Source organism: Stenella coeruleoalba (assembly GCF_951394435.1).
Source record: "Stenella coeruleoalba genome assembly, chromosome: 9".
In the NCBI taxonomy this organism is placed as follows: domain Eukaryota; kingdom Metazoa; phylum Chordata; class Mammalia; order Artiodactyla; family Delphinidae; genus Stenella; species Stenella coeruleoalba.
In genome coordinates, this window is record NC_137155.1 from 86,672,100 (window position 1) to 86,693,575 (window position 21,476).

The window sequence follows — 21,476 nt, forward strand, 5'->3', positions numbered from 1 at the left end:
AAACCAAAGCACATCTTCAGGGGCAAGTCCTTGCTCTTGTTTATTTTATTTATTTCTTTTTTGAATTTAATTTTATTTAATTTTTTTTATACAGCAGGTTCTTATTAGTCATCCATTTTATACACATCAGTGTATACATGAAAATCCCAATCTCCCAATTCATCACACCACCACCACACCATCCCCCTGCCGCTTTCCCCCCTTAGTGTCTGTACGTTTGTTCTCTACATCTGTGTCTCAATTTCTGTCCTGCAAACCCGTTCATCTGTACCATTTTTCTAGGTTCCACATATATGCATTAATATACGATATTTGTTTTTCTCTTTCTGATTTACTTCACTCTGTATGACAGTCTCTAGATCCATCCACGTCTCTACAAATGACCCAATTTCGTTCCTTTTTATGGCTGAGTAATATTCCATTGTATATATGTACCACATCTTCTTTATCCATTCATCTGTCGATGGGCATTTCGGTTGCTTCCATGACCTGGCTATTGTAAATAGTGCTGCAATGAACATTTTGGTACATGAATTTTTTTGAATTATGGTTTTTCTCAGGGTAAATGCCCAGTAGTGGGATTGCTGGATCATATGGTAATTCTATTTTTAGTCCTTTAAGGAACCTGCATACTGTTCTCCATAGTGGCTGTGTCAGTTTACATTCCCATCAACAGTGCAACAGTTCCCTTTTCTCCACACCCTCTCCAGCATTTGTTCTTTGTAGATTTTATGATGATGCCCATTCTAACTGGTGTGAGGTGATACCTCATTGTAGTTTTGATTTGCATTTCTCTAACAATTAGTGATGTTGAGCAGCTTTTCATGCGCTTTTTGGCCATCTGTATGTCTTCTTTGGAGAAATGTCTATTTAGGTCTTCTGCCCGTTTTTGGAATGGGTTGTTTGATTCTTTAATATTGAGCTGCATGAGCTGTTTATATACTTTGGAGATTAATCCTTTGTCCATTGATTCATTTGCAAATATTTTCTCCCATTCTGAGGGTTGCCTTTTCGTCTTGTTTATGGTTTCCTTTGTTGTGCAAAAGCTTTTAAGTTTCATTAGGTCCCATTTGTTTATTTTTCTTTTTATTTCCATTATTTTAGGAGGTGGATCAAAAACGATCTTGCTGTGATTTATGTCAAAGAGTGTTCTTCCTATGTTGTCCTCTAAGAGTTTTATAGTGTCCGGTCTTACATTTAGGTCTCTAATCCATTTTGAGTTTATTTTTGTGTATGGTGTTAGGGAGTGTTCTAATTTCATTATTTTACATGTAGCTGTCCGGTTTTCCCAGCACCACTTATTGAAGAGACTGTCTTTTCTCCATTGTATATCCTTGCCTCCTTTGTCATAGATTAGTTGACCATAGGTGTGTGGGTTTATTTCTGGGCTTTCTGTCTTGTTCCATTGCTCTATGTTTCTGTTTTTGTGCCATACCATATTGTCTTGATTACTGTAGCTTTGTAGTATAGTCTGAAGTCAGGGAGTCTGATTCCTCCAGCTCCGTTTTTTCCCCTGAAGACTGCTTTGACTATTCGGTCAAACACTGCTTTGACTATTCAGCTCCGTTTTTTCCCCTGAAGACTGCTTTGACTGCTTTTGTGTCTCCATACAAATTTTAAGATTTTTTATTCTAGTTCTGTAAAAAATGCCATTGGTAATTTGATAAGGATTGCATTGAATCTGTAGATTGCTTTGGGCAGTACAGTCATTTCACAATATTGATTCTTCCAATCCAAGAACATGGTGTATCTCTCCATCTGTTTGTATCATCTTTAACTTCTTTCATCAGTGTCTTATAGTTTTCTGTATACAGATCTTTTGTATCCCTAGGTAGGTTTATTCCTAGATATTTTATTCTTTTTGTTGCAGTGGTAAATGGGAGTGTTTCCTTAATTTCTCTTTCAGGTTTTTCATCATTGGTGTATAGGAATGCAAGAGATTTCTGTGCATTAATTTTGTATCCTGCAACTTTACCAAATTCATTGATTAGCTCAAGTAGTTTTCTGGTGGCATCGTCAGGATTCTCTATGTATAGTATCATGTCATCTGCAAACAGTGACAGTTTTACTTCTTCTTTTCCAATTTGTGTTCCTTTTTATTCTCTGATGGCCATTGCTAGGACTTCCAAAACTATGTTGAATAATAGTAGTGAGAGTGGACATCCTTCTCTTGTTCCTGATCTTAGAGGAAATGCTTTCAGTTTTTCACCACTGAGAATGATGTTTGCTGTGGGTTTGTCATATATGGCCTTTATTATGTTGAGGTAAGGTCCCTCTATGCCCACTTTCTTAAGAGTTTTTATCATAAATAGGTGTTGAATTTTGTCAAAAGCTTTTTCTACATCTATCAAGATGATCATATGGTTTTTATTCTTCAATTTGTTAATATGGTGTATCACATTGATTGATTTGCATATATTGAAGAATCCTTGCATCCCTGGGATAAATCCCACTTGATCATGGTGTATGATCCTTTTAATGTGTTGTTGGATTCTGTTTGCTAGTATTTTGTTGAGGATTTTTGCATCTATATTCATCAGTGATATTGGTCTGTAATTTTCTTTTTTTGTAGTATCTTTGTCTGGTTTTGGTATCATGGTGATGGCGGCCTCATAGAATGAGTTTGGGAGTGTTCCTTCCTCTGCAATTTTTTGCAAGAGTTTGAGAAGGATGGGTGTTAACTCTTCTGTAAATGTTTGATAGAATTCACCTGTGAAGCCATCGGGTCTTGGACTTTTGTTTGTTGGAAGATTGTTAATCACAGTTTCAATTTCATTACTTGTGATTGGTCTGTTCATATTTTCTCTGTCTTCCTGGTTCAGTCTTGGGAGGTTCTACCTTTCTAAGAATTTGTCCATTTCTTCCAGGTTGTCCATTTTATTGGCATAGAGTTGCTTGTAGTAGTCTCTTAGGATGCTGTATATTTCTGTGGTGTCTGTTGTAACTTCTCTATTTTCATTTCTAATTTTATTGATTTGAGTCCTCTCCCTCTTTTTCTTGATGAATCTGGCTAATGGTTTATCAATTTTGTTTATCTTGTCAAAGAACCAGCTTTTAGTTTTATGTTTCTATTGCATTTATTTCTGCTCTGATCTTTATGATTTCTTTCCTCCTGCTAACTTTGGGTTTTGTTTGTTCTTCTTTCTCTAGTTCCTTTAGGTGTACGGTTAAGTTGTTTATTCGTGAATTTTCTTGTTTCCTGAAGTAGAATTTTATTGTTGTAAATTCCCCTCTTAGAACTGCTTTTGCTGCATCCCATAAGTTTTGGATCATCATGTTTTCATTGTCATTTGTCTCTAGGTGTTTTTTGATTTCCTGTTTGATTTCTTCAGTGATCTCTTGGTTATTGAGTAACGTATGGTTTAGCCTCCATGTGGTTGTGTTTTTTACGTTTTTTCCCTGTAATTCATTTCTAATCTCATAGCACTGTGGTCAGAAAAGATGCTTGATATGATTTCAATTTTCTTAAATTTATTGAGGCTTGATTTGTGACCCAAGATGTGATCTATCCTGGAAAATGTTACATGCACACTTGAGAAGAAGGTTTAATCTGTTTTTGGATGAAATGTCCTATAAATATCGATCAAATCTATCTGGTCTACTGTGTCATTTAAAACTTGTGTTTCCTTATTAATTTTCTGTTTGGATGATCTGTCCATTGGTGTAAATGAGGTGTTTAAGTCCCCCACTATTACTGTGTCACTGTCGATTTCCTCTTTTATAGCTGTTAGCAGTTGCCTTACGTGTTGAGGTGCTCCTATGTTGGGTGCATATATATTTATAATTGTTATATCTTCTTTTGGATTTATCCCTTGATCATTACGTAGTGTCCTTCCTTGTCTCTTGTAACATTCTTTATTTTAAAGTCTATTTTATCTGATACGAGTATTGCTACTCCAGCTTTCTTTCTCTTTCCATTTGCATGGAATATCTTTTTCCATCCCCTCACTTTCAGTCTGTATGTGTCCCTAGGTCTGAAGTGGGTCTCTTGTAGACAGCATATATATGGGTCTTGTTTTTGCATCCATTCAGCAAGCCTGTGTCTTTTGGTTGGAGCATTTAATCCATTCATGTTTAAGGTAATTCTCGATATGTATGTTCCTTTCACCATTTTCTTCATGGTTTTGGGTTTGTTTTTGTAGGTCCTTTTCTTCTCTTGTGTTTCCCACTTAAAGAAGTTCCTTTAGCATTTGTTGTAGAGCTGGTTTGGTGGTGCTGAATTCTCTTAGCTTTTGCTTGTCTGTCAAGCTTTTGATTTCTCCATCGAATCTGAATGAGATCCTTGCTGGGTAGAGTAATCTTGGTTGTAGGTTCTTCCCTTTCATCACTTTAAGTATATCATGCCACTCCCTTCTGGCTTGTAGAGTTTCTGCTGAGAAATCAGCTGTTAACCTTATGGGAGTTCCCTTGTATGTTATTTGTCATTTTTCCCTTGCTGCTTTCAATCATTTTTCTTTGTCTTTAAATTTTGCCAGTTTGACCATATGTCTGAGTATATTTCTCCTTGGGTTTATCCTGTATGGAACTCCCTGTGCTTCCTGGACTTGTGTGGCTATTTCCTTTCCCATGTTAGGGAAGTTTTCAAGTATAATCTCTTCAAATATTTTCTCTGGTCCTTTCTCTCTCTTTTCTCCTTCTGGGACCCTATAATGCGAATGTTGTTGTGTTTAATGTTGTCCCAGAGGTCTCTTAGGCCGTCTTCATTTCTTTTCCTTCTTTTTTCTTTATTCTGTTCCACAGCAGTGAATTCCACCATTCTGTCTTTCAGGTCACTTATCTGTTGTTCTGCCTCATTTATTCTGCTATTGATTCCTTCTAGTGTATTTTTCATTTCACTTATTGTATTGTTCATCTCTGTTTGTTTGTTCTTTAATTATTCTAGGTCTTTGTTCAACATTTCTTACATCTTCTCGATCTTTGCCTCCATTCTTTTTCTGAGGTCCTGGATCATCTTCACTATCATTATTCTAAATTCTTTTTCTGGAAGATTGCCTATCTCCACTTCATTTAATTGTTTTTCTGGGGTTTTATCTTTTCCCTTCATCTGGTACCTAGTCCTCTGCCTTTTCATCTTGTCTATCTTTGTATGAATGTGGTTTTTCTTCCACAGGCCGCAGGATTGTAGTTCTTCTTGCTTCTGCTGTATGCCGTCTGGTGGATGAGGCTATCTAAGAAGCTTGTGCAAGTTTCCTGATGGGAGGGACTGTTGATTGCTGTTGTTTAAATTTTCTTTTATTTTATTCTTTATCCATCATATATTTTATTGATTTTTAATTAAATGGAAAAAAAAAGGGCTGAATACAGTCTCATTTCTCTGCCATTTGCTTGAATGTTTTCTTTCCTTCCTATTTATCTCCTTTTTTCCCAGCATTTTGTCTTTCTTTTTTTTTTTTTCTTCTTTTTTTTTTTTTTTTTTGGTATGTGGGCCTCTCACTGTTGTGGCCTCTCCCGTTGCGGAGCACAGGCTCCGGAGGCGCAGGCTCAGCAGCCATGACTCACGGGCCCAGCCGCTCCGCGGCATGTGGGATCTTCCTGGACCGGGGCACGAACCCGCTTCCCCTGCATCGGCTGGCAGACTCTTAACCACTGCGCCACCAGGGAAGCCCTTGTCTTCCTTTTTAAATTGCATTCATCCAAGACCAAGACATTCAATGAAATTTTCACATGGTAAGTTGCATATCCCGATGTATAAATATTAAAAACATGGCTCGGTGGTATAACAAATATTGGAGTGGCTGAGGGATTGTGCTCTTGTCCAAGGATCTGATTTTACCATATGTTCTTGGTTTTAGAAATAGGTTGGATGTTCTTTCTTTACTTGTATTAGTTACAAGTGGCCTAGAGATAGGCATTTACTGCCTTCGGAGTCTCTCCATTTATTTCCAGTCTTAACAGTACCATACAAATCAGTGGCTTCCTAGAAACGTGCTGGGTAATGAGAGAAACAGAAAGCAATACCGGCACGCCTGTTCATCTTCCAGATTTAAGGCCTTGAAAGTGATCTGAATAGTCATGAAAGTAAAACTGTATACTTCTTCCTTAGATCTCTATTTTATAGCAATCTCTATTTGTGTAACCTTTTTCATGATGTTGACTACTAACTATATTTTATTTTTAGCCCTGTAATATGGTAAAATAAAAGCCTGCAGCTGTTTAGCTAAATGAGATGGTATGAGCTGTAGCTCCCCAAGAGCTGTCTAATCTAGTGTCTCTTTATACAGGTGTGACAGACTAGTAGAATGGTTTATTTATTCCTTCAGTCAGTGTTTCTTGAGCACCATCCATGTGCATTGTACCAGTGATAAAATTGTAAAACAAGCAGACATGAGTCTTGCCCTCCTGGCAGCTTACACTCTACTGTGCGATTAGATAAGTAAATGCTAACAAGACAGTTTGATGGGTGCTATGATGAGGGAAGTAAAGAGCCTCTGTGACAGGAGAAATAAAAAATAAGTGGGATGTGAGATTTGAGGCGGGGGAACAGGTGCCTGAGATCCAGGCAGAAAGAACAACAGGCACATTTGAGTTTTTTGGCTGCGTTGGGTTTTTGTTGCTGCACACAGGCTTTCTCTCGTTGCGGCAAGCAGGGGCTACTCTTTTGTTGCGGTGCATGGGCTTCTCATTGTGGTGGCTTCTCTTGTTGTGGAGCATGGGTTCTAGGCATGCCGGCTTCAGTAGTTGTGGCACACAGGCTCAGTAGTTGTGACACACAGGTTTAGTTGCTCCGCGGCATGTAGGATCTTCCCGGACCAGGGCTCAAACCCGTGTCCCCTGCATTGGCAGGCGGATTCTTAACCACTGCGCCACCAGGGAAGCCTGGCACATTTGATTAACTGAAAGTACACTGTAGTGTGGCTAAGCTTGAAGCATGGAGGAAGATGGCAGAAGACCAGAAAAATAGACAGGGGTCTGATCATAAGGGGTCTCTAAGCAGGGGAGTGTCATGATCACAGCTGCATTTTAGAAAGTGTCCCCTGTGGGCAGTTTGGGAGGGTGCTTGGGGAGGGAAGGCTGGAGATGAGGAGACTGGTTAGGATATAGTGACAGGTGATAATGGCATGAATTAGAAAGTGGTATGCAGTTACAGGAAAGTGGACAGAGTAGTGGCTTCCTGGAATTTGATACTCAGACACAGTATGTGCTGGAATCTTCTCTGTTCGTGATCTCTTAAATTGTGTCCAGCAGTTTATTGACATATATTTGCATTGGGCATTGGGACCAATTTAATTTGCCTACCAAATGCCCTAGGAATACGTGGGCTTTTGTGGACACCCAGTGAAAGAGTTCCCTTACTAACAATATGGCATGCTATAAATGTGCTTGAATTTGGATGTGCTCACAGCCAAGCCTCTGCCTAAATATGTGCAGTAACAAGTTATTTCTTGAAGCAATCTGGTCCAGAGTTGAGATTCTAAATCTTCATGCTTCTGAATCACACTAAAAAAATTTCTACTTCCTCAGCTTCCTGCTAGCCCTTCTTAGGCATTGTTTCTTCTTCCTCTTACATTTTCCTGGATTTAGTAATATTTTATTATTGGCCTGGCCTTCCGGATTCCTTTCCCTCCCGATCATCTCCTCCTCTCCATGGACTTGGTGTGTTAGGATCCTCAGTGACAGCTGGCCAGTGAATTGGCCTTTAAGAATGTCTGACTCACCCTTAGACTTTCAGTGCCAGTGTTGTATTCTGGGGTTAATTGCGAACACAGCTCTTTGTCTGTTAAATGAAACTAACAGGGAGTATGGCTCCCATTACAAACCATGATTTAATTAATTTTCCATGATTTAACTAGTAAATAATAAACTCATGGAAATGTAACTTACAATTGAAATTATATTTAGACAGGAGAGAGGAACGATGTTGAAGGTGGTGGCCCAAGCAAATTGCTTTGTCTGAAATCTGGCACCATGTTTTTCTGAGTTTAATGAAACATTGCTTTCACTGTGAAGCATTTCCTTTTCAAGACATTCATATTTGGGCAGCATACTACACAGCGAACATTTCTATATGTGAAAATTGGATGACAGATTCAAAAAACCGCAGGTCATCTTAGGTCCTTCTTGATAGAAAGTTCCGTAGTGGATGCTGGTTCTGTCCTAGCTTTCTCCGTGTCAGTGAAGCCATCTCTTTATTTACCTGCCTAGAAGCTTCAGATTGCTTCTTTGCTTTGTCTTCCTTTTAGAAATTCTGAAAAAATCCCTGCTACTCAATTCCTTTGTTGGAAAATGCAAATTCAGTGCAGTGTGTATAGGCTATGCTAAGGGTGTGTGGTACAGGATGCCAAGTCAGCGAGTTATCTGTCCTGACTGTCATGGACACCAGTAGACAGAAGGTCTCAGGTCCCTGCCAAGGGGTATAAAGAAATTCCAGTGCATGCAAACAGCACAACAAACGTCATGGTGTTTTGACAGCCTTCTCTTAAAATGTGCTCTTTCCTGTGTATACAATTTAAATGTAATGTTAAGACCTTTAAATTTATAGTATAGCTAATTCTTGATTTTAAGGAAGGGGAACAGCGGTATGAATTAGAAAAGTTTGTCTGTCTTTGACTTTGAAGTGGAGAAGATTTTGAGGTTGTGAGTTTACCCTCTTAGTGTGATACTAAAAGGACTTGACTTTGGTGTCATCCTGTGGTTGTTACTTAGTCACGTTACTTTACTGCTGTGCCTCAGTTTCATCATCTGTAAAATAACAACAGTAGCACCTACCTCATGTCTTTTTGCGAGGAGTCAATGAAATAGCATGTCAAGTGTCTAGCTACTTGCATCTCCTGTTTTAAAACCATAGGATAATCTAAAAATCAGTTTGCGTTCCCAGAACTTAACATTGGGAAGTCAGCATGGTCTGAAATCAACAGTCCTGGTCTAGATGGGAGCCCCATAGTCTAGTTCTGGGACCGATACTGGCCTGCTCTGTGGCCTCGGGCAAGTCATTTTTATAGTCATCTTAAAATGGAGCTCATCACAGCTGCCATCCACTTCACATGTTCGATTAATTCATTCATGTTACAAATCTTTAGTAAATGCCTACTGTGGGCCAGGCATTGGGAATGCAGTGGCAGATAAGATCAACAAGATAAAGTCCTCTCCTCATGATTTGTATGTCCTGCTGGAGAAGATAGGAAAAAACAGATAAGAGAAGGCAGTTTGGGTGATGGAGAGTAATTGGGGGCGTGGTGGGCTGGGGTAGGGATGCTATTTCAGGTAGTGGGCAGAAAAGGCCTCTTTGGTTGAGCTGAGAATGCCATTCAGCTTTGGAATCATGGCTTCCTGTGGGAGGTTCGTACATAGTACTGATAAGTGTGGCAGGAATAAGGAATGAGCTGGTCTCTGCCCTCAAGCAGCAGAGGAGATGGGGTCCTGAATAGGGGGCTGGGAGGAGCTGGTGGCAGGCACTGAGGCTCAGGGTGGATAAAGAAGAGGTGCAGAACCCATCCACAGGTGGTCAGGAAAGGCCTTTTGGGGGTGACCCTTAAATTGAGTCCTGAAGACAAGTGGGCTAACCTGGCAGAGGAGCGGGGTGGGAAGCATTACAGAAAAAGCCCATAGATCAGAGAGAGCATGAAAGCACTTGGGTGGAAAGTGTTTGGGTAATAAATACTGTTATACTTCTTAAAGTATTATGATGTGATGTCAGAGGTGGTGATTCAGAAGGTGATAAAGAACAATGAGTGAAAATTTGGTGTCGATAATCTAAAAGTTTTTATAATCCCTATGAAGTACAGCAAGTGAATGTAGTCTAGCACTGCCAGAGCTCAGGGTTTTCAGAATAACGTTACTTTATGTTTCGTGGATCAATTTTAATTTTTGAAAACATACTTTACACCAGAACCTTTTCCATTTTGAATTTCAAACTAAAAGAAAGAGACGAAGTTCTCTGCATTCTGTTTTCAGGGCCTGTCACACCACAAGACGGCCGTACTTTGGAGAAGGGGATCGCGTTGATTATCATTTTATCTCTCAAGAAGTTTTTGATGAAATGCTAAACATGGTAAGACTGCTCTTTATATTTAATGCACAAGAAATGTATGTTCTGTGGTAGAAATACTAGGAAATAGTGTTAAGAAAGAGAATTATATTTGTGTTTTTCCTGAGAGATGTGTTCTTATTGAGTTGGTTTTTTTCTTAAACCATTTGATACATCATTGTTCACATGCTGCTTTATTTTATGATCTTGGAGAAAATATTGTAAATTTCCAATGACACTGAATAATTAGACGTTTTAAGAAAATGGAAGAAAGCACCACGAAAAGATCTTGAGATCTGTGTGTATCAGGTGCTGCTCTATTGATCAGATTTGACTCAAGATAAACAATTCCCGAAGACTTGATGTGATGCAGCAAGCTTGGGAATGGAGCACTTACCGGGGGTTGGGGGTTGGCGTGTTCTGTCCCGAGACCACTCCCTCTGTTTGGTATCACTGGTGCTTTCTAATTGTTGTGACCCTAAACACCATTTCACACTGGTGAGTCCCAGCCAGTTGGTCTTCCCTGGACACATACACAGACTTGACCTTCCACCATAACATCGCTGTGTGAGAAGTCCTAAGTCCTGGAGGTCATTAATGCATGTGGAAGCTCTCGACAGTAGACAGGAGAAGTTTCCTCATTTCTTTGAGGTCTGTGTCTTTCCTAGGTGAGGATAACTACCCTGCCCTTGTCCATTTCGTTGGAGCTCTGGGCGACCTTATTCACCCATGACTTCAGTTAAACAGAAAGAACATCTCATATCTTCATCACTACCGATGGATCTGTAAGCCTTTTATTTTCTCTTCACCTTGGGCCTTACTTTTGTTTGTATTATCATTTTTTCTATCACCAAATGAATCCTACACAACTCTTTTTTTTTTCCCCTGAAGCTTCCTGAAGGATGGGATTAAGGACTAGTCTATGCTTCTGCTTTTGAAAGATTACCATCTAACCAGTGATACTCTTACAGCTACATCCCTCCTCCCCTCCCTCCCCTTCTCCATCCTCCATTCTTTTTCTGCCCCATCCCCAAATAATAGACCTGGCTTATACCTCAGTGCTCATAACTGTGGAGCATTTAAGCATAGGCTCTGCAGTTGCCACGAGTTTAATTTTGAATGACCAGCTTTACACATGGTGCGTATTTTCTCTTGCATTCACAGAGAAACCCAAGTGAAAAAACCCTATAATCCCTAGGCCATTTTCCCTTTAATCTTGTCAAAAGAACATCTTGGAAATTCTTTATGAGTTTCTCTCCTAGGGCTATGTTTTAGAAGTTCGGTTTTATGTACCAAGGGTACTCTGAGACTTTATATTTCTAAAAGCCGTTAAGAGAAACCTGAGGAGTTATCTTGATATTAGTAAGAAGCATTCTCTTAAGACTCTTTGGGTTGAAAGACAGCTAGTTCCCAAAATTGATGTTAATTTCTTGTTAGAGTCTGGGGCATTTTTTCTTGATTTAGTTCCACTGTTCTCAGTGCCCCATGTGCTCCTCTGATGTTTCATACCTTATCATATCTGTAATCAAGTAAGTCTGGTTCAGTTCCTAGTCTGAGAAATCACTGTACTTTTGTACTATATTTAGTCTTCTAGTTTTACTCCCTCTATGAGAGTGCTTGTGTGTTTGAGAAGTACTCATTTTTCCTGCTTCTGCTAACATATTACTTCACTGTAAGGGCATCATCATATTCAACTTGAATTTTGCTTCAAATCTTCTTTTCTTTCAAGTGAGCTTGAGGCTGTTTCGTGAAGAGAGACAAACCTAGAGATTAGAAACTCGTGACACATTGTCAGGTGAGCCAACCACGCCCACACACTCAGCCTCTGTACACAGAGCCCCTCTCCATGCACGTTCCCCTAGCCAGCCTGCCCCCTCCCAAGTCACAGTACCCCTTGACAGACAGCCCGGGCACACCCCACCCCAGCATGCCTGCTGTGGACAGTCACACCTCTCCACTCTGACAGGTACACATAGACTAGCACATGCTTCCATATACACTCCACACCCTCCCCAAAAACAAAGATCATCCCCCCATGTGCCCACAGACGCGTGAACCCTTCTAAAGCCCATATACACAGTCACTTACCTGCAGAGACTCTTGTACTCTTGTGGAAGTAAGATCACAGATCTGGAGGTCTCTGAGGTATGATTATTGCTGTTTATTAAGAAATCCACAGGCAGGAAGCGGTGAAAGGAGTATCACCTTCCAGAAGCTGGGGGACCACTCATCTCAATTCTTAACAAATCAGTGGAACAAGGCCTGTTTTACATACACTAGTACAGTGCAAGATTTCTCCCAACCTTACATCCTTCCAGAAAATGTTTTTGGGATCCACAGAGGGAGGCCCTTGTACACACAAGTAAACAAACTCATAGTATATATCTGAAAAGTGATTCAAATATACATTATGAAAACAGAGTGAGTCACAGTAAACAAGATAAAGTATGGCGTACCTGACGGGAGACTCAGGTGTCTATCTATGTAGATATAATATAGATAGATAGTAAAAGGAAAGGAGTCACAGTATTTGTCCCAAAGAACACAGTATGACATTGAGGGAGTAAAGTAAAAGGATATTTATTGCTGGGTCTTTAACTTATAGAATATATGACATAAATGTCTTCTGATTATGGTGGATGGGGGTTTTCCTCATCACCCGCAACAGACACATCCCCCAGAGACCCACCCTCCTGAGGGACACCGTATGTCTCCTAGCCTTCTAACAACCCCCCGCCAGGCAGCGCCCCCCCCACAACATACACACACGCAAATCTCCAGAACATCTGGGCCAGGAGGCACAGGGCAGCATCAAAGACCCCTGACTGCTACTGTTTTTAATGACGGCGCTGCCTTTTGCTGGGCTTCAATTGATGGGATTTGGCCTTGGGAGTTTTCACTTCATTATTTATTTCAAAATCATGTTATCTGAGGAGTCACGGTGGCTAAGGATGTCCACATTTTTATTCCTTCTGTTGTCATCAACATCCCAGTTTAGATTAAATCTTGTTGTCTAATAAATATAATATCATCAAAGGAAAAGTCAGACAATTTTTTTTAATACATTTATTTATTTTTGGCTGCGTTGGGTCTTCATTCCTGCGCACGGGCTTTCTCTAGTTGCGGCGAGCGGGGTCTACTCTTCGTTGCTGTGCGTGGGCTTCTCATTGCGGTGGCTTCTCTTGTTGAGGAGCACGGGCTCTAGGCGCGTGGGCTTCAGTAGTTGTGGCTCGTGGGCTCTAGAGCACAGGCTCAGTAGTTGAGGCGCACGGGCTTAGTTGCTCCGCAGCACGTGGGATCTTCCCAGACCAAGGCTCAAACCCGTGTCCCCTGCACTGGCAGGCGGATTCTTAACCACTGCGCCACCAGGGAAGTCCAGTTCAAACAATTTTGAGAGATGTGTTCTACTTGCTTTTTTTTTTTTTTGCACGAGACTACAGTTTCAGGAAGAACTGGGCTTCCAGAATATAGAGAGAAGGCAGTATTTGTACCTCAGATGACTAGAGGGCACACAATACTGATGCTGAATACATTTGGGGCAGTTTCAATAAAAAGCTATGTTTATAAGGAAAAGCAGGATGGGTCTGTTTTTCATCGCTTATCTCAGGATGCAAAGGTTTATGGATGTCGCTGTAATTCATGGCCTTCAGGCTTATCTGGGAATGCAAGGCACTTGAGAACGGAAGCTTTTGGGGGAGACCTGGTGTACTGGCATAGCCGAAATGGCTGAGGCAAAGGGTGAACTATTAGTTTTGCTTTCTCAGTAATGAAGGTTTATAGTGCAGGTTTGGCAGGAAGTGGGTAAGTAAGCAAAATGATCTGTTTATCATAAGCTTCACTGCCTTCACTCCGCTCTAACGTTTGGTCAGCTGGTTATTTCCAAAAGCCTAATATTTTTTGGCCAGCTGGGAATTCTGAATGAATTTCTGTATCACAGTTTGGTATTAAGTTTCATCAACCCATTGTCATCCTTATACAGTTGCTAATATTTATACGTTTTGTGTAATCGTATAAAAGTAAGACATCAAATCATTTTATTTATATTAAATTCCGTGATGGCAGCTGTTATAGGAAAATCTTTGCATTTCTTACATTGCAGGGGAAATTTATTCTGACCTTTAATTACGGTAATCACAAGTATGGATTAAGTAGGGACACCATAGAAGATATCGCAAGAGATGGTTTAGCAAGCTGTGTTCATATGGAAATAGAAGTAAGTACTTTTCATTCAGTCGATTTCTTTTTAATGCGTCAATGTGTATATATATGTGGGATTGGGGAGGGGGCTGCAGTGTGTGGATCTACAGTGTGTAGGCCGAACACTGCTAGGCCCAAGAGGAATGCATACAGATGTGTGAGATTTTAAGTTCGTAATTAGCTTAGGGGAAGAAAGATACAAATAATTCAAATGACAGGAGTTGGATTACAATACTAGACATCACCCAAACGCTATGGAGTAAAACTGCCACTCAAGATTTATTTTCTAAGTTATTTCCTCACTAAATTATCCGTTTTTCTTTTTAGAGCACTGGTCTCTGTATAAGTGATATCAGATAAAATGTTTCCTACAGGGTGTGGAACTGGTTCCCTGTCCACACAGGACAGTGGCAGGGCCCTGCCACTGACCTTGTCCCTGCCTTCTCCAGGGAAGGCGCATGGGCCATGCTGCCATTTGATTCCAGCTGCTCACTGGTTTACTATCTTTTCATACTTTGAGCAATTTAGACTTGCAGATTTCAGGAGATCTTTCTCTCTTCCCCAGTATCTTCCCCCAGTGATCTTCTGTAATTAGAATATACAGAAGTCTCTCTAAAATCAACTCCAGAGTAAAACCAGGAATTTCCTACTCATTTGTTTTAAAAATATGTGGCTTTATTAACTATTTGAGATCTTCAAAGACAGTTGATTGGTTTTTTGGTTTTCCTTTACTATCGACTTGAATCTCCCTTAAAACTTTTTTCCTCTCTGACTTCCAAGAGCAGGAGACTGGGATTCCTTTTCAGCCCTTTGTATTGGTCTAAGTGTTGCCTCACTTCAGTGAAACTGGTCACATTTCTTCCAGTTCGTTAATTTTCCTAACTTAAAAATCCTGCAATTCTTATCATTCTGCAGTTGATTGGTTGTGCATCCTTAAGAAGGTTTACTTTGTTTCTATGCTAATTAGCCAAAAGAAAGACCTTTTCCCTAAAATGTCTTCCTTGGACATGGCAGAAACAAAAATTAATGCAACTCTGAGTGCAGACTCACCAGCTCCTGTGTCTAACTTTTTCCAGTTTAATGGTTCTGAGTTCTGGCCCCTGTTTTACTTTTTTCCTTCCTGAGAGCTTTCTCCTACTCATTTCTAAGAGGTTGAGTCCATAAACCAGGCTTTATTCCTGACTCTTCCGAGCTAAACCATTTTTCCCAACTGTCCTCATCATTGACTCTTGTAGACATTGTTTTTGAAAAGATCCTGTATTTCTTCCCCCTGAATTTTTAAAAACAAAGATTTTGAACATTGAGTTAAATTATTGATGGTAGGATTGAGGTGGAAGAAACTTTAGAGTCCATTTGGAGTAGCTCTTCCATTTCACAGATGAGGACCCTGATTACTCAGGGAGCTTGAGGGATTTGCACAGAGTCACAGAAGCTGGAGAGCTGCAGCCCTGACCCAGCCCTCCAGATCCTCAGAGCACTACCTGCCACTGCTTCCCTGGTTGTGTGGGCTCCCGGTTAGCAGGTTATCATGAGCTTGGCCTTCCCATGCTCTGGGTACAGGCTGTGAGATATGATAGGAACCAGCCAACCAGGTTGCTGGTTTAGGAACAGGAAGGGCCCAAGTTGATGACAAAAGGGTAACAGAGGAGCCTTGCTCTATGGTAAGATCTCTATCTCCTGGGGCTGCAAGGATGCCTTTTGAAATGTAGAATTGAAATTACTTTTCAGTAATAAAGATGCAGTGAGCATACCTATTTGTCTCTAGCAGTTTTCTCTTTTAAGAGTCATATGCATTAGAATGATTAGTTAGAGGATAACCAGGTAGGACAAATTCTTATTTTTCCAGTGATAATGTGATATTTGATGAGCAGAGAGAAGTAACCTAATCCTGGGATACTTGTAGGAAAATAATAGCTAATTATACAGGTAAAATAAATTCCTCAGTACTTATTACACCCATGTTGTCACGTATCTTCTAAATGATTTCTAAATTGTGTCTCTGTTTCTAACTGATTATCTTTTCTTTAAATGCATAGGGTGTAAGAAGTTTAAAACATTCCTATTTTGAGCCTCGATACATCCTGGTGGTACCCATGGACAAGAAAAAATATGAGGGCTACTTGAGGAGAAAAGGATTATTCAGTCGTATAGAGATTGAATTTGCTGTCTCCAGAGTAGACCTTTATATTAAAATTCATCAGAAATATCCAGGATATTTTGATGCAGTAATCAATGCAGGTCAGTAACTTTCAGCAAAGTTTTATTTTTGAAGTGTAAGTTTACTGGGGAAAAATCTGCTCTAAAGTACCTTCTTATTGTTGACCGAACGCAGTTTCTTGTGGTTGTAGGACTGAGGTCCCTGGTTGCTGGCTGGCTATCTGCCAAGGGTGACCCTCAGTTTTTTGAGGCTGCTCTCAGGTCCTACCTACATGGCCCCCTCCATCTTCAGGCCAGCAATAGCCCATCAAATCCTACTCATGCTTCGAGTCTCTGCCTTCCTCTTCTGCAACCAGAAAACCTCCTTTTATGGGGATCATGTGATTAGAGTAGGCCCACCTAGATAATCTCCTTTTTGATTAGCCCAAACTCAGTTGATAAGTAACCTTACTTACATTCATGAAAATCCCTTTGCCATATAACCTAACGTAATCACAGGAGTCGTAGCTCATCATGTTCACAGGTTCTGCCCGCACTCAAGTGGGGGGGGGTGATTATACAAGGGTGAAGTGTCATTGGGTCTTAGAATTCTGCCTACCACAGTATTCATAAAAGTAGATCTAGTTAAAAAACCACCACCACAGATTGGCTCTATTTTGATATAATTCTGTTGCTTTAACATACATTCTCTTCCTTACTGTAGATGATCTGGATGTTGCCTACCAAACTCTGAGTCAGCTCATTAGAGAATACCTTGGATCGTCGGAGGCAACTGCCAAGAGTTTGGCTCCAACCACAGGTACTGCTCTGTCCCTTTTGTTCGGCATGGAAAGGAAAACAAATCTGTGGGTTGTTATTTGGGGACTCATCAACCTGTTCCCATGGAACTGGTTCTGACTCTTTAATCCCTGTACTTCCTCTGATCCCCACAAATAAGCTGCATGAGTCAGCCCTCTGGGCCAGTCCCTCTGCTTGTCAAGGTGACCATAATGGACCTCACAAGACTTTCCTTTAAGCAGTACCTTGGAGTACCTACTCATGGTAGGTATGGGTCAGCCCCACAGTTCAGAACTCCACCTCCTGGAAGTTTGGCTCCTAAGGGGGCTGAGGTGGTGTTCTGCTTGACAGCATTGTCCCAATCCAAGAGATTCTCTCCCCCTTTCTTTGCATTTCCATAGTCCTCAAAATGTTGCACTACAGAGTATAACGGAAGAGCACTGGTCGGGGGATGTGAGCCTGGTCCTGGCCCTGCTGCCCCCTGGGACAGGCTGCTTAGCTGTTCTGAGCTTCTGTCTTGTTAGATGGAATTAATGCTCCCCACCTGCCTCATGAATCATGCACAGCAAATGACGTGGGATATATGCGTGCATCTCCTTGGAATCTAGGAATTCTAAAGCCCTAAATTAGAATTTTAGTACATGAGTATTTTGAGATGTATTTAACAGCTTCCCCCCAAATCCACCTCATACCCCTTAGGATGGCTACTATGAAAAAGCAAAACAAAACAAAAAATAGAAAATGTGCTGGCAAGGATGTGGAGAAATTAGAAATGTAAAATGGTGTGGCTGCCATGGAAAACAGTATGGTGGTTCCTCAAAACAATTAAAAATAGAATTACCGTATGATCCAGTGATCCACTGCTGGGTGGAAGAACCGAAAGAACTGAAAGCAGGTGTTGCACAGCCTTTGTACACCCACGATCACAGCAGCATTATTCACAATACAGTAGCCAAAAGGTGGAAGTAACCCAAGCAGTCATTGACAGATGAATGGATAAACAAAATATGGTTTATATGTACAAGGGAATAGTATTCAGCCTTAAAAAGGAAGGAAATTCTGACACCCGCTACAACATGGATAAACCTTGAGAACATTCTGCTAAATGAAATAACCAAAAACACATATACTGCATGATTCTAATTATATGAGGTACCCAGAGTAGACAAATTCGGAGACGGAAGGAAGGAGGGTGGTTACCAGGGGCTGGGGGAGAGAGGAACAGGGGCATTGTTTAATGGTGGCAGAGTTTCAGTTTTGCAAGATGGAAAGAGTTCTGAGAATTGGTTGCAGAACAATGTGAGTGTGCTTAACACTATTGAACCATACACTTAAAAATGGTTCAGATGGCAAATTTTATGTTACATGTTACAATTTTATGTTTTACCACCACTATAATAATAATAAAAAGCATGTCCCCCCAGTGGACTGAACTGCATTCACGTATCACATAATGGAGAATATAACGTAAGACTCTTGCTGCTGTGCCGATGCTGTGCAGATGCTCCACAGCTTTGTGTGTACGTGTGGTTTAGCCTTTGTGACTCTGCCCACGTAGGATCTTGCTGGCCGGGTTGCATCCTGGCCAGGCAGAAGCAGGCCCGGTCACGGTTTTGCCGGAGTTCAAACTAACGGTGCTGCTTTGCAACTCTACACACTTTCTCCAGATCAGGTGCCCATGGAATTCTGGAATGAGGTCGGTGTGAAAATGGTAACAACCAACAGATAATGACCGAGGTTTTCCTTCCAGTTGAGTCTCCTAGGAGACAAGTAGCCGGAAAGTACCAGAAGAAAGTGCGTGCTGTGAAAGTGGGCCCCTCTGGCGGAGGGAGGGCTGTGCTGTGTCGCGGAGGGGGACGTCCAGTGAGCATTGGGTGGTGTTCATCCCGCACGGCCTCCTCCTCCACGTCAGGTCTGTTCTTTAGAAAGCTGAGCCTGTCCAGTTGTATCTAATGAGGCTTCCATGGAAGCTCCATGGAAGTTTCTCTTGAGGAAATCTGGCTCCCTTTGCTTTAAATCTTTGCTAGTCCAGCAACCTCTGATGTTTAATTTGGTCCCCTGCATGGATCTGTTCCCATGGGGCTGCCCCCTAGGTGAGAGCAGCCTGCCCCATCCCTGTGCCAGGCCCATCTCCCATTGTGAATTCATAAGTTGGTGCTGTGGCTTTTAAATCAGCCCCTCGGGGGTCTGGAGAAAGCTGAGTCGATCCCCTGAGCCTGAGCAGTTCCGAGCAACGGAGACAAGCGTGGTTTTCCATCAGCAGCACTGAGGGCGCCTCTCAACTCTGGTTCTTGAGCAAGACTCAGCCTCCATGGCGGCGGGGTGCGGCCCCCAGCTTGCCCTGCTCTGCAGCCATCAGGAGCACTTGAGTACTGGCTGTAGCTGCCACTTGGCAAATTAACAGACCAGATAATGTGCGCATAGGAAAATAGACTCCTGTTTTGAAGGGTTTTATGAACCTTCATTTATTTGGACTAATTAGGTTAGACCTGTCTGATTTAATGAAAAGTATGAATTATGGAATTTGTAAGTAAGAGTGTTCTCACTCTCAGATACATTTAATACCTGAAACTGGTCCATCCAGTTACTGACTAATTGAATCCCAGCTTTTAAAAGTAGATGGGCAGGTTTGTACTTAATATACCAAATCATTGACCTCAATAGACGCCAGTTTTTCTGACAAGTTTACTATTTGTAAACTAATGTGTTTTCTTAAGAAGCCAAACCCTTTATTTTATTTATACAGTTCATCTGTGGAGGAAGTTACTTTTTTTCAGTTGATAGTTTAAGGATAAATTTGCACATAACGTGATTTTTGTGGAAGCCATATTTTATTCAAGTATTTAAAAATTGTAATTAACATAGTCCTTATTAATAAGCTTATAAGTAAGTGTCTCTGGTGGCCCAGGAGTAGAGCCAGCGGCCCCTCTGAGTCTCAGGGCTGTGAGGTACACGCAGGCCAGATGTTAACAGGTGCAGTGCAGGAGAGCAGAGCCCAACCATAATCACCTCAAAATGAATCTCGTGACTCCCTGAGGAGGGCCCAGAGCCCCAGAGGGTCACTGCCACAGGCCTGGCTGGCTCTCAACTCTTGGCCTCCCCTCTGAGCTGGATCACTCCGATTTTAGGTTCTGTGGTTTAGCTGTATCTACGTAAAGACGTACATAACTTACATAAATGTAAATGGGATCCCTAGAAGCAAAAATCCATAAGTTTAGTATACTGGAATAATTTTTATGTATAACTGAGCTGTCAAAGGTAAGAAATTAAAAATATTTAAGATTCTAGGAAAGCCAGTTTTTTGTCTGAGCAATTAAAAAACTGGACTGGAAATAGGAAGCCTTAGTTTTGCATTCCAACTTTCATCAATAATCATTAACTTGATTAGAGAAATCACTTGAACTCCCATTTCTAAGAAACAAAACCCAAACAACTCTATATAATATTCTGGAACATTTTAGAATCTGGTCTTCCAGAGTTGAGGTTTTCCCTAATTAGGCTAGAGCGTCCATCTGTATATTCAGCTTCAGTACAGAGAGAAATCTGATGGACAACGGCGTTGTTCTCATAGAAGCAGTAATCCTGTGTCAGTGCAAAGTGAAAATGATTGCCAAACATTTGAAGTAATAATACATAGCTTTATCTTTGGTGATTCCATGTTACTAATTTGTAACTGAGAATGCAATTTTAAATTCTGCTCTTAATGATGAGAGTGGAATAAAGTGAAGAAAGAAAGCCCAATGTTTATCCAGATTTCAGTACAGCGGCCCATCAGCCTGGACCCAGAAGTGCAAACCTTCACCAGAGGAGACACTAATTAAATTTCCATTAGATGCATGTATAAAATAGTAACTTTGGGTACAGAGTGATTATAAACCCTCAAGATCTACCGTTAATTAAAAATGTATATCAATTAAGGTACAGAATTGTCTTTTTTTCCCCTATAACAATGCAGGTAATATTCATTTCTAAAGCAGGAAGATTTAAAAAACTCCTGAGTAAACAATATTATGTCTATAAAATAAGGAAAAACTCACTATATTCAGAACTCAGTATATGGCATGCCTTTACTCTCCATTTGTCTCTTTACAACTGATTTCTGGAATAGTACTTCCTGCAAAGCTTTTAAATAGCTGATCCAACCACCACCCTGAGTTCTCGCTATAGAGATCATAAAATAAAATTTTATTTGAAAATCATTATTTAGAATTCTGACTAATGACAGACAAAAATGATGATGGTGATGATGAGTCAAAGAGGGGAAAATTGAGCAGTTTACTAGTCCATAAAGTGGTGCCTTTGTCCCTAATAAAGGTCATGGTATCACTTGGCAAATTATGTGAATTGTTAAATTGCAAAAGTGGGGGGAAAAACTCGTGTC

General features: G+C 40.8%; 1 protein-coding gene across 1 annotated transcript in view; it reads left to right on the forward strand.

Annotated features, from left to right (window-relative positions):
* LRGUK (leucine rich repeats and guanylate kinase domain containing) overlaps nucleotides 1-21,476 on the forward strand; it is a 118,867-nt gene that overhangs the window by 59,704 nt on the left and 37,687 nt on the right. Inside the window, exons 12-15 of the mRNA XM_079931954.1 lie at nucleotides 9,892-9,988; nucleotides 14,064-14,177; nucleotides 16,198-16,399; nucleotides 17,022-17,117. Coding sequence (XP_079788080.1) covers nucleotides 9,892-9,988; nucleotides 14,064-14,177; nucleotides 16,198-16,399; nucleotides 17,022-17,117 — 509 coding nt within the window. The remainder of the gene's footprint in view (nucleotides 1-9,891; nucleotides 9,989-14,063; nucleotides 14,178-16,197; nucleotides 16,400-17,021; nucleotides 17,118-21,476) is intronic.